This window comes from Apis cerana, linkage group LG1 (assembly GCF_029169275.1).
Source record: "Apis cerana isolate GH-2021 linkage group LG1, AcerK_1.0, whole genome shotgun sequence".
NCBI classification, from domain to species: domain Eukaryota; kingdom Metazoa; phylum Arthropoda; class Insecta; order Hymenoptera; family Apidae; genus Apis; species Apis cerana.
The window spans coordinates 24,043,707-24,054,795 of NC_083852.1; the positions used below are offsets into that span (position 1 = coordinate 24,043,707).

The 11,089-nt window shown below is 25.4% G+C and overlaps 3 protein-coding genes across 7 annotated transcripts; 1 reads left to right on the plus strand and 2 right to left on the minus strand.

Moving 5' to 3' along the window:
• Positions 1 to 242: 242 nt before the first annotated feature.
• On the minus strand, positions 243 to 2,602 carry LOC108002023 (uncharacterized). The gene is made up of 8 exons (XM_017063382.3): positions 2,320 to 2,602; positions 1,996 to 2,122; positions 1,830 to 1,923; positions 1,348 to 1,463; positions 1,043 to 1,276; positions 740 to 945; positions 596 to 664; positions 243 to 517 (listed from the first exon to the last, which is right to left on the minus strand). Exons 1-8 carry the CDS (start codon positions 2,345 to 2,347, stop codon positions 372 to 374), a joined length of 1,020 nt encoding a protein of 339 aa, XP_016918871.2. The 5' UTR covers positions 2,348 to 2,602; the 3' UTR covers positions 243 to 371.
• A 609-nt stretch (positions 2,603 to 3,211) lies between these two features.
• Positions 3,212 to 7,690, minus strand: LOC108002151 (ionotropic receptor 21a). 3 transcript variants are annotated; one of them, XM_017063651.3, is made up of 13 exons: positions 7,516 to 7,690; positions 7,256 to 7,412; positions 6,983 to 7,165; positions 6,736 to 6,887; positions 6,571 to 6,667; positions 6,366 to 6,432; positions 6,043 to 6,283; positions 5,708 to 5,891; positions 5,029 to 5,119; positions 4,765 to 4,920; positions 4,594 to 4,677; positions 4,396 to 4,462; positions 3,212 to 3,910 (listed from the first exon to the last, which is right to left on the minus strand). In XM_017063651.3, the coding sequence occupies exons 1-13, from the start codon at positions 7,688 to 7,690 to the stop codon at positions 3,885 to 3,887; spliced, it is 1,680 nt and encodes a 559-aa protein (XP_016919140.2). In that variant the 3' UTR covers positions 3,212 to 3,884. The 3 variants fall into 3 exon arrangements, with proteins under 3 accessions (XP_016919140.2, XP_016919137.2, XP_028524641.2); XM_017063648.3 differs by lacking the exon at positions 3,212 to 3,910 and having other exon boundaries at positions 3,959 to 4,462; XM_028668840.2 differs by lacking the exons at positions 3,212 to 3,910; positions 7,516 to 7,690 and having other exon boundaries at positions 3,959 to 4,462; positions 7,264 to 7,406.
• A 122-nt stretch (positions 7,691 to 7,812) lies between these two features.
• Positions 7,813 to 10,788, plus strand: LOC108002152 (3-hydroxyisobutyrate dehydrogenase, mitochondrial). Of its 3 annotated transcripts, none has more exons than XM_028668845.2 (7): positions 7,813 to 7,930; positions 9,177 to 9,256; positions 9,460 to 9,638; positions 9,726 to 9,847; positions 9,940 to 10,150; positions 10,238 to 10,364; positions 10,458 to 10,788. In XM_028668845.2, exons 2-7 carry the CDS (start codon positions 9,221 to 9,223, stop codon positions 10,632 to 10,634), a joined length of 852 nt encoding a protein of 283 aa, XP_028524646.1. In that variant the 5' UTR covers positions 7,813 to 7,930; positions 9,177 to 9,220; the 3' UTR covers positions 10,635 to 10,788. The 3 variants fall into 3 exon arrangements, with proteins under 3 accessions (XP_028524646.1, XP_061942912.1, XP_016919143.1); XM_062086928.1 differs by lacking the exon at positions 7,813 to 7,930 and adding an exon at positions 8,971 to 9,111; XM_017063654.3 differs by lacking the exon at positions 7,813 to 7,930 and adding an exon at positions 8,971 to 9,111 and having other exon boundaries at positions 10,238 to 10,326.
• Positions 10,789 to 11,089: the final 301 nt, after the last annotated feature.

Sequence of the window (11,089 nt, forward strand, 5' to 3'; positions counted from 1 at the left end):
AGAATCATTAACATGTTTCATTCCACCAGAATCCGATAATATCGACTAAAGGTAATATAAAACTTTACCACATTTTGACAAATACATAGCTGAAAAATAATTATGATCATTATTATTATTTGTTGTATATTAATCATACTTCAATATAATTATTATTATTAATATAATTTACATAGATAATTTTAATACTTTAATTATACAATATGTACTTAAGGATTTTTATAATATGTCTTTAATACAAATTTATACTTTATTAATATTAATATTTATTATTAATTATCATCAATTATTTGACAATTATTATTAATTATCATAAAATATTTGATATGAAATTTATAAAAAATTTATAGTTTCATATGATTACACTATTGTTATAGATTTGGATAAAGAGTTAATGATTTTTTTTCCTTTCCAAATGATATCCATGCTAGTATTGGAAAGTTTACAATCATCCAGAAGGTTATTACTACTATTTTATTATATATCTTTCGTATTATAAAACCAATATATGGTTTATCTAGAAATAATTTCATTAAAATTAGAATTTTAGTTGTATAGTTTTTAAATTTTTAAAAAGCAAAACAATCTTACTTACCGTACATATATATTATAAATTGACGGTATTTCAAATTCAGATACGAGTACCATGAGAGAGGTTTCTTATCTAGAAAAAAAATTAATCAATTAATTATTTTTGAATAAAAATAAAACAACGAAATACATTTTCACTCATACTAACATTTTAACCCTGTCAAATCATATGTTAAATACAAGAAAGTGTCATGATTGATCGATACATCCATGTACCAAATTCCTTTCGTTACATTCGTTACATATTCCATAAATTTTGGATGCTGGTCGTACAAGTGTTTTGCTATTATCTCATTTTGTATTCTTTTACATAATTCTCTCGTTTCCGCTATTGTTTTTCTACAAATATTCATTCTAAAAATATGGAAATAATTATTAAATTATCGTCAAACGTGTAATGTATTTATCATGTTAAATATACATACATAAAATGTTTTGTTAATATATTTACCTATTTGATATGCCCAATAAATATCCTATAACTTGCCAATAATGATTAAAACCTAACATATATTTTTCAGTATTTGTCATTCCCAACTTTTCGGGAACCAAAAAGACATATCCAATGAAACCGAATTGTGTAATTGCCATATCTTTTTGATATATTCCATTAAGACCTTTCTGAATTCTTTTTTTACTGGCATTAGAATGCCTCCACCGAATGGCATTTATTGCTTTGAACCACCTTGAATTAATAAATTCCATGGAATGTATGTATTTTTATTTAGCATAAATTAATAATATTTATTAACTCACAACGAATCAGGGCTTAACAATTCCGTTTTATGGAGTGCGTATATATGTAATATTGTTTGGGCGTATCGTTTGAGAGATAGAGGTACCGTAATATTATTTTTCGAATCTACAAGAACCTGAAATGTGAATAAATTAAATTTCATCATTATATCTATTTTATACGAATATAAAGATTTTGATAAATTTTATTAGTTTGTTTGCTTTTCGACAAACATTAGAGAAAAGACGAGAAAATTCTTTTATATCTAATTAAAATAATAAAACGTTTCACAATATCGAAAAATATAGTAAAATTAAATTACTAATATATAAATATAATTTTTAGAATTTTTAAAATTTTTAGTTTTTGAAAAACTTTCTCTGTTAGATTTGTTAAATTTCTGATATATAATAAAAAAATATGATTTATAAATAATTCATTTTTCTTATTTCTTCGAAACGTTTAAGAAAAAATCAACCGATATTCATTCAAAATACATTACCTCCAATATATCTGGGATGGCTAATACCGCTATTAAACCTGATAGATTTGCATTGACCATTGCTAGTAAGTAATCCATACAAAGTTGTTGACCTCTAAAATTGAAATTTCCATTTATTAATTTTATATATGATTATATTATTTATTTAATTTTTTCTTGAACTTACTTTTTGAATAATTTTTCATCGTACCACTCAGGTAAATTATCTGCTTTCACTTTTACAAAATTAGAATCAATTTCTTCTTTACAATTTAAAAGCAATTGAAAATGTTCGTCTACCGTTGCTGGTTGAACTGATAATAATTAAATTTTTTTATTTAAACTTTAATAATAAATACATCAATATACATGAAATATATACTTGTAAAATGTTATGGAATATACGAGAAATATATCGGTGAGAAATGAAAATTAAAAATAATAATAAAGAAAAAAAGTTGGACGAATTATGTGCAATTCTAAAAAAAGAAATTTTTAAATAAATATTTACCGTCATAGATATGTTCTTTATCTGTCATGATTTCTCGTTCAATGATCACTTTCAAACAAAAATTTTATCATATCACTTTTGATCAAAGATATATTATAATTATATAATTTATATTAATATATAAAATATAATATATAATTATATAATTTTTTCATATTTAAAATCAAATTAGAAATAAAAATTGGAGTTAAAAACTTGTTTTAGATTTCAATGACACAAAAACATGGTCTATACTGTGCCGTGAATGGAGAGTGACTGGATTAGTTGACTATAATATACTGTTAAATTCAGTTACTCCTTCCTTGAAATACCACCACTTACTATTTTCACTACAAATTATCTTTATCTATTCATCCATCTAATCGAAATAATTATACACATGTATATTATACATATGTAATTATATACATTTATAATTATAAATAATTTTAATTTATAATAAGATTAAAAATAATAATTAGTTATAATGATTAGTAATAATTAATAATTACATTAGTCCTGTTACAGATATGAAGTTTTATATTTAATTAAAATAATATTAAATTCGGACGAGATATAAAAAACAAAAAATTCTAAAAATAATTACATTTTGATTGGATAAAAAGATCGATAGAATGATACTATTTGTTATTCTTTATCTTGCTTTATTTATTTTAATCTTTAAAATTACTTCTTAATTTATTATATTTTGTTACGATGAATATGAAACATAGAAAAAAAGAGAACATTTTTTTTTCTTCTATTTTATATTTTTATTCTGAAAAATCGAATTGCAATTTCAAAAATAATTCAACACTAAAAAAGTTATTTCTCTTTTTCAAGATTTACAAAATTTGAATTTAAAATTTTATTTTGAAATTTATTACAAAAGGTAAAAGAAAATTACAACAGCTATTATAGGTATTATATTTATACTAATATGCATTCATAATACACTAATTATTTATGTATTGATATATGGTTCATAATACATAGATGTTTATATTATTCATGTATAAAATTAAATATCAAAGAATTGCAGAATTGTGCATTTACGTATATATATATTATATAACCAATTTTAATTTGTTAAAAGAATAAACAATGAATAGCAATTTTACAAGACATAATTTAATGCACATTCAAGTAAAACAATTTCGAAAATAAAAAAGTATTCATTAGCTAAAATTATTTTTTACTTATCAACATACTTCCAACACTTCCAAAATATATATAAATTTTTTCTCTAACATTTGCATTTCTTCATTGAATAATTCTGAATCTTAAATTGTTAATAATTCAATAAATATATATATATATATTTTTAACATTCTTTTATACAGAAAAAAAATTAAAAATCATGATTATGTTATGATTATATAATGTAGTCGATAATAATGAACCAATATTTATCAATTTTCATTGTACTCGATTAAAATATATAGATTTATCACATATTTATCTCGTAGATTTATCGTAAAAATCATATTATGATCTTTAGAAATATAGAAAATATAACTTATATTTCAATGGCATATAATAATCTTTATCTCGCATTTACACATAATATGCATATTACTTTTCAATCAATCCGTAATTGAATTAACAATAACTGAAAAAAAAAATAATTATTGGAAAAAATAAAGCGACAACATCGAAATATGTATTATATAAGTATATATATACAAATATTGTATACAATAAATAGGTATACAATAATTTAAATAATTTTAAATTGAAATTAAAATTAAATTAAAATTAAATTGAAATTAAATTGAAATTAAATTGAAATTAAAATTAAATTAAATAATTTTTTCATTAAACTAATCATAAAATAGCCTTGAAATCAATTAGCACATTGAATATATTTTTCTAGTCACGTATTTATCTATGAATCATGTTTTCTATCTCGAAGAACTCGAAGGACGGATATTTTTCCAACGATATGTTTCAATTCTAAACAAAATACCAGACTAGCTATAAAAAATCCGACGAGTAGGAATGAAAATCCGGCGCCAAGCGGCATCAATCCAAGAACTTGTACGCTTCCATCATATCTGTCACGTTCAACGAAAACTTCACGAAAATTATAATTACCTCGTCTTCGTATGACATCACGTAAATGCCAAATTACAATACCGGTCTCCTTCAACCATAGAATCATCTATATATGAAAAAATACAAATTTACAAATACAACTTACGTATGTAACGCGCGTGAAAATTTAAAAATTTAAAAAATTTAAAAATTTTAAAAAAACTATAGAAAAAAATTGCAATAAAAAATTATCTTTACTTTATTTATAGGCTTTAGTAACCGTGGTTGAATCGCGAAAGAGGCATAAAAGTGTCCCAACGATTCTCTCATCAATCTATAATTCTATAATCATTTCAATTAATATTTTTAATAGTAAAGTACATCATATATCATATAATCAACACGTTCATTATTCTTTTTCATGATTACCTTGAGACTTTCAGTTGTTATATAATCGTTCGGAATGAAACACGTTTCGATTATTTTGCCCAGAATTGCATAATTACCTTCCATTAAAAATCTCTCCAATTGCGTATTATTTTCTATTTGATAATATCTGTTTCGCAATTGAGCCGAGTGTGGATCCTAAATTGGTTATGGTTTTTTTTCTTATAACTTTTAAATTATTTTTTCTCTCTTTCTCCCTCCTCTTTTTTTTTTCATCACGAATCACTTTCACATTTCACAACTTACGCTAAGATCAAAGTAATCGTTAAACGGTGGCGGTTGACCAGATTTCCCCCATGATAAATTCGCCTCGATGAATTGCTTGAATGTATCGATCCTAGAGATACACTGATACTTAGTATGTGAAAATAGGATTTTGATAGGATTGTTTATCGTTAAACGAGTAACTCAAATTGATTGAACGGATGAAATTGTGCGAGGAGTGTAAAAAATAACGAGAAGAGAAATGTGTGAACGTTCTACTAGTAGAGTAAAAACGTGTATATAAATGGTTGTTATTGTTAAAAAGTTTGAATCGTTTTCGAAATTGTAATATAATAATATCTTTTTTGCTTTTAATGATATATATTATACAATAAATTCTTTTCGAATTTTTTTTTTAAATCATTAATATCTTTAAACTTGTAGATCAAGGAAACAACAGAGAAGTTATTAATCTTCTGGATACTGCATGAGAAGTTTGAATATTAAAAGAAGGGATGATACAATGCTTCTTTATGTATTTATGTAAGTAGTTTTTCTAATATTTGTTATATCATTAAAAGTAGAAAAAAAAATATTATCTTTCTTCAATCGAGAATAATTATATAAAGTTTTATTTATTTAAAACTGTTTACTCACCAAATAGCCTTATTTAGTTCTACGCATATATAATGATACTTTTATTTTTGCTTTGATCCCATACCTACTTTCGTATTCCCAAGTTGAAAGTCTAGCAGCAAGACTACTGCAATATGCAGCAATTATTAACCAGCCTACAGTCTGCCAAAGAAGTATCTGTACTCTGTTCGGTACAACAGTCCTTGGCACCGAGCTGCTTAACAAATATCCAATTAAATCGATGAAAGTAATTAGAAAATTTCGATATCCTGGAAAGTATCATTAATTAGAAAATCGTGGCAAGTAAAAAACTGTTGTTTCTCTTTTCTTTTTCTTTTCTTTTCTTTTCTTTTCTTTTTTTTTCTTCGTCGAAGAAACGACGAATTCAAGAGAATTTCTCAAAGCTTTTTTTTTTTTTACGTTTTGGAAATTTAGAGTCGATCCATGAACGAACGTAAGTGTAAAGGCTGTGCAGGAGCAACGCGGAGAGAAGCAAGCACCAAATTTTCTTGGAAAACGGTTTTTTCAACGCCCAAAAACTTGAGGTTCGATGTGGACGCGGCACCAAGAAATGGAGATACACATCGTACCAAGGTATCGACAATGTAACGAATCTATTCTGATCCAATGTCACCCAAATGCTAGCAAACGCGATATCCACCTTGGGATGAAACGGGGATGACGAAGGGTATACCAATAATCTTTTTTTAATTTATTCTTATTGGTGAAAAAATTAGATGTACCTTTTGATCGATTAACATTTGTATGATACCGCCAATCCAATACGTTTCGTTGAATCGTTTCCCATATCTAAAATCAACGGAACATTATTTTTACAATAACGATTTTGTAAATATATTTTATTCAAACGCTTGAAGAAATCGAAAATTAAGAATTAAGAATAAGATAAAAATTGATAAAATTGATTATTCGAATGTTTATATTTACGTGTAATTTCCCTCTGGTTTTCTTATGGTCCACGTAAAATTTAATTTTTCCGCCATTATTAAGAACAATCTCATTTCGATACCGTCCCAGTCCAAATCTGTATTTTTGAAAAAAATATTTTTATCATTCGAAAGAGTAGGATCGAATCATTCGATATTTATTCACCGTTATCCATTGCGTACACTTCAGCTTCGAACCCATTGATCGTTTTCCGAATTGTATGGTTCAAGTAAGTCATGGGAGGATTATAAATACTGCAAACTTGTAATTCTTGCCCGCGAAAATTAATATTCTCGTCGATCTTTATCTCTTCGTATCTTTTTCAATTCAGCAAATAAAAAGTCAATGAATCAATATTGAGTATCATATTTCTTATGTTTAATTATTTATACTATGTATATATTGACACTACCTATCAAATTTAACAAATACTCGCGGATTCAAATAATTGTCGGATAATTTCCATATACCCGACATAGAAATAATATTTACACTTGCAATTCCATAAATGGAATTATCAAGAATGTTAGAGTCTATAGAAATATCATTATCCACAATGATTAGAATTTCTGTGTTCCACAATAAAGACGGTATTCTGTGACAAAGCAATAATATTTTTATTAAAAAAAAAAAAGAAAAAGAAAAAAACGAACTCTATATCCACAAAAACACAGCATCATTTCACTTTCTCACAAACTCCATAATTTCGTCGTCATACGATCCTAACAAAAGATATCCGTTACATTCTTGCTCGTATTCGTTCGTGTTCCGTTTCAAGAAATAATCGTAAGGATAGATGGTTCTGAAGCGATCGAAAAATATTTCCGAATCTTCCGTTGAATCTGAATAAAAATTTCTGTAGGTCAATTTCTGGGAAAAAAAAAATTCCCCAAGAAATTCAAAAAAAAAAAAAAACAATTTTCGAATTCGATTTCACTAACTAACCGCTTAAAAGGACGTTGCAACATTTAGAAAAGGAAAATGACAAATTGATGATCTCTGTAAAATTGTGATCTGTGATCCATGACTTGACATTCGATGCTAATAATAAATCTTCTCTGAAACTTATTACCGACGAAATGATCGTTACGAGACTAAGAATAAATATATAAATCTTCATAATAAATTTTGATCATTCGTAACTTGGAGATATTTTTTTATCGTTTGATTAATTTCTTACGCACAAATACTTGATTACGAGTTCACGGCGACGTCCATTTTCGATTTTCTCTAGTTCACCATGTTCACTTGCGACGAGTAGACCAGTATATGAAGCCAGTGTAACCAACTTGATTACCAATGTGACTCTTCAAGATGTTAGATCTATAATTTGACTTGAGGGAACGACATAAATATATATGTAATGTTTGTAGATTGATAGATAGAATGATATATATGCAATTTAACTGTTCGAGTATATATAGAAATATACGAATAGAAATATTCAAGGTGCAGTTTGATGAGAGATAAATGTACGAAAGGAATATCGTGTAAACAGAATTAAAACCCACACATAGTTGATACAAAACACGTAATTATGACCGAGTTTCAAGGCTCTTTTATGGTTTCGTTGATATTTAATTGACGATGTCTGAAATATTAATCGATACGTCTCGTATACGAAAGGATAATCTAACGAAATGACATTACATACTCGTCATGAGAAACGTTCGTTTCTTATCGTTCGATGAAACTCTTTTTTTATTATCATTCTCTTTATGTATATATATATATTTTCACTCAATATTTGCTGATTAAATATTCAAAGAAAAAGCAGCAATATTTATATTCTAGAAATTAAATATTAAATATAGATTGTTATAATTATACGTATAGTTAGAGATATTTATTAAATTAATTTAATTGATATCGAATTAATTTTAAAAGAAACATATTATCGAAATTATCATTATTCAACACTTTTGAACATGCTTTTTTTTTCATATTCTTATTTGCTTCGTAATGATAAAAGAAAATGAGTTTCGTCGGGAATAGACTTCGTACATGATATTATCTTTCTTTATTTCGCAAGCTATTCTATTTCGCGAAATGAAAATTTTAACAAATTAAAGATGATATCTAAAATTGTAATTATTGCATTGTATTATATGATATATTATTATATATTAAATTAATTAATTATATATTGTTATTATATTTTTATTATATATCACTTACCTTGATATACATTGATATATCAGAGAAGTTATATGTAAATTTATTTGATTGATAAAGCTTAATCGCTTATATTATTCATGAACCGATCATTTACGTAAGAAAATAGATTAATGTTTTTTAAATTTTATACCGAGTCAAACTTTTAGAAAGCATTATACTCTGTTTACCATTAAACGTACTATCCTTTTCACGAATATATGTATACGAAATTTTTCTGACAATCATCGCTTCAAACAATGATTATACGCGATAGGTATTAAAGAAGAGAAAGTAAAGAAAAAAAGGAGAATCAAAACTATACGTGTAACAAGTAATTCTTTGTAATGAATATTTTCAATTTACCCGTTATTTGTAACATTGCAGGTAATTTTTACATTTATTTATTAAAGAATTATGTTTGATTATTATTAATTTATTGCATAATTCAGGAAGAAGATGTTTTTCTCGAATTGGTTTCATCGGATTGGGCAATATGGGTAGTCAGATGGCAAGAAACATTTTAAAGAAGGTAAATTATTTATAATAATCACCTATCAGTCATTTAAAAAATCTTTAAAAAGTCATTATATAAAAGAAAAATCGATAATCATCAAGACTTTTTTTTTATCGCAACAAGCAAGAACAGAAAATATGAATAATTATAATAAAATCTAATATAAAATTAAAAAAAATGTGAACATATATATATATATATTAATTTTTATATTACAGGGATACAAATTAATTGTCTTCGATGTTAACGAATCAGCGATGTCCAGTTTGACAGATATAGGTGCTGACAGAGCTTCTAGTCCTTCTGAGATGGCAAAAGATGTTGAAGTGATCGTTTCAATGTTGCCATCTAATCAACATGTTCTGGATGTTTACAATCTTAAAAATGGTCTATTGAGGTAAATAAGTAGTTGCCTTAAGCATATTCTGTCTTTATCAACCGAATTATCTTCTAATAAAAAATGATCTCTCCTCTTCTCTTTCAGTTCAGCAAAAAGGAACAGTTTTCTGATCGATAGTAGTACAATAGATCCGTTTGTATCTCAAATGTTGGCCAAAGAAGCTAAAAAATTGGACCTTAATTTTTTAGACAGTCCAGTATCCGGAGGTAATGATATATATATAAAACAAATTATTTATTGTATTTAAAATATATGATTTTCCATATCAATCTTCTTAAAAATGTAATTTCTTTTAAAGGTATAAATGCAGCCAAAGATGGTACATTAACATTCATGGTTGGAGGTTCCAAAGAAAATTTTGAACTTGTCAAGACTCTTCTCAATTGTATGGGATCCAGAATAATACATTGTGGAGATGTGGGGATGGGACAAGCAGCAAAATTGTGTAATAATATGCTTTTAGGTATTAGCATGATTGGTACTGCTGAAGCTTTCAATCTTGGGCAAAAGTAAGAAATTAAAGGCAAAAATAAGGCACATGATATGTTATAAGTGTGTATGATATATTATAAGTGTAATGATTTCTTAATTTTCAGATTAGGTTTAGATTCCAAAATTTTAACAGATATTATCAATTCGAGTAGCGGGAAATGTTGGTCTTCCGAGCTGTACAATCCTGTTCCAGGTATTCTTAAAAACGTACCTAGTTCTAAAAACTATGAGGTATTTAATTACAATTTATTTTTTCCTTTCTTTTTTTTTTTTTTTAATATATAATATTCGTTTAATTGATGGATTTAATGGTTTTAATTATAGGGTGGTTTTGGAGTGACTTTAATGGCCAAGGATTTAGGACTAGCACAGTCTGTTGCAAGTAAAGTAGAAGCAACTATTCCCTTAGGTTCTTTAGCGCATCAAATTTATAGAGCAATTATCGTTCAAGGATTTGCAAAGAAAGATTTTAGTTACGTTTATCAGTTTCTTAAAGGTTAAAAATAATTTTAAAGTTTATCAGTAAACTCGTATTAGTAAAATAATTTTAAAGTAAAAGTTAATAATATAACGATATACTATTTATTATTTACTACTATTATTATTATTAATATACGATTTACTATTATATATTTTAATAAATAAATTTTTTATATATATTGATTATTTAATTTAGAATTTCTATAATTGTATTTTTTATGTAAATATTTTTATATATTAATCTATTTATATATATATATATATATATATTTATTGCTTAAAATATGATATTTTTACTATTTGAATATTATTTTTATAAATTTATAGTAAAAACAATTTTTTATTTTTATCGAAATTTAACATGAATGTATGTGATAAAATTAAAATATTATTAAATACTTTTCCTTAACCTTCAAACTTTTAATTTTAATTTTTAAATATGATAATTTGATAGACATAATTTAATAGAGTTAATT

Bases quoted from the DNA above. Each gene is read 5' to 3' on its own strand.
- LOC108002152 (XM_062086928.1), top strand. From the start codon at position 9,072: ATGAATATTTTCAATTTACCCGTTATTTGTAACATTGCAG. The intron at 9,257-9,459 runs GTAAATTATTTA...TTTATATTACAG, and splicing joins CAAGAAACATTTTAAAGAAG to GGATACAAATTAATTGTCTT. The intron at 9,639-9,725 runs GTAAATAAGTAG...CTTCTCTTTCAG, and splicing joins CTTAAAAATGGTCTATTGAG to TTCAGCAAAAAGGAACAGTT.
- LOC108002151 (XM_017063648.3), bottom strand. From the start codon at position 7,690: ATGAAGATTTATATATTTATTCTTAGTCTCGTAACGATCATTTCGTCG. The intron at 6,284-6,365 runs GTACATCTAATT...TTTCATCCCAAG, and splicing joins AAATGTTAATCGATCAAAAG to GTGGATATCGCGTTTGCTAG. The intron at 4,678-4,764 runs GTAATCATGAAA...AAATGATTATAG, and splicing joins TAACAACTGAAAGTCTCAAG to AATTATAGATTGATGAGAGA.
- LOC108002023 (XM_017063382.3), bottom strand. From the start codon at position 2,347: ATGACAGATAAAGAACATATCTATGACG. The intron at 1,464-1,829 runs GTAATGTATTTT...TTCACATTTCAG, and splicing joins CCATCCCAGATATATTGGAG to GTTCTTGTAGATTCGAAAAA. The intron at 946-1,042 runs GTAAATATATTA...CCATATTTTTAG, and splicing joins TTATTGGGCATATCAAATAG to AATGAATATTTGTAGAAAAA.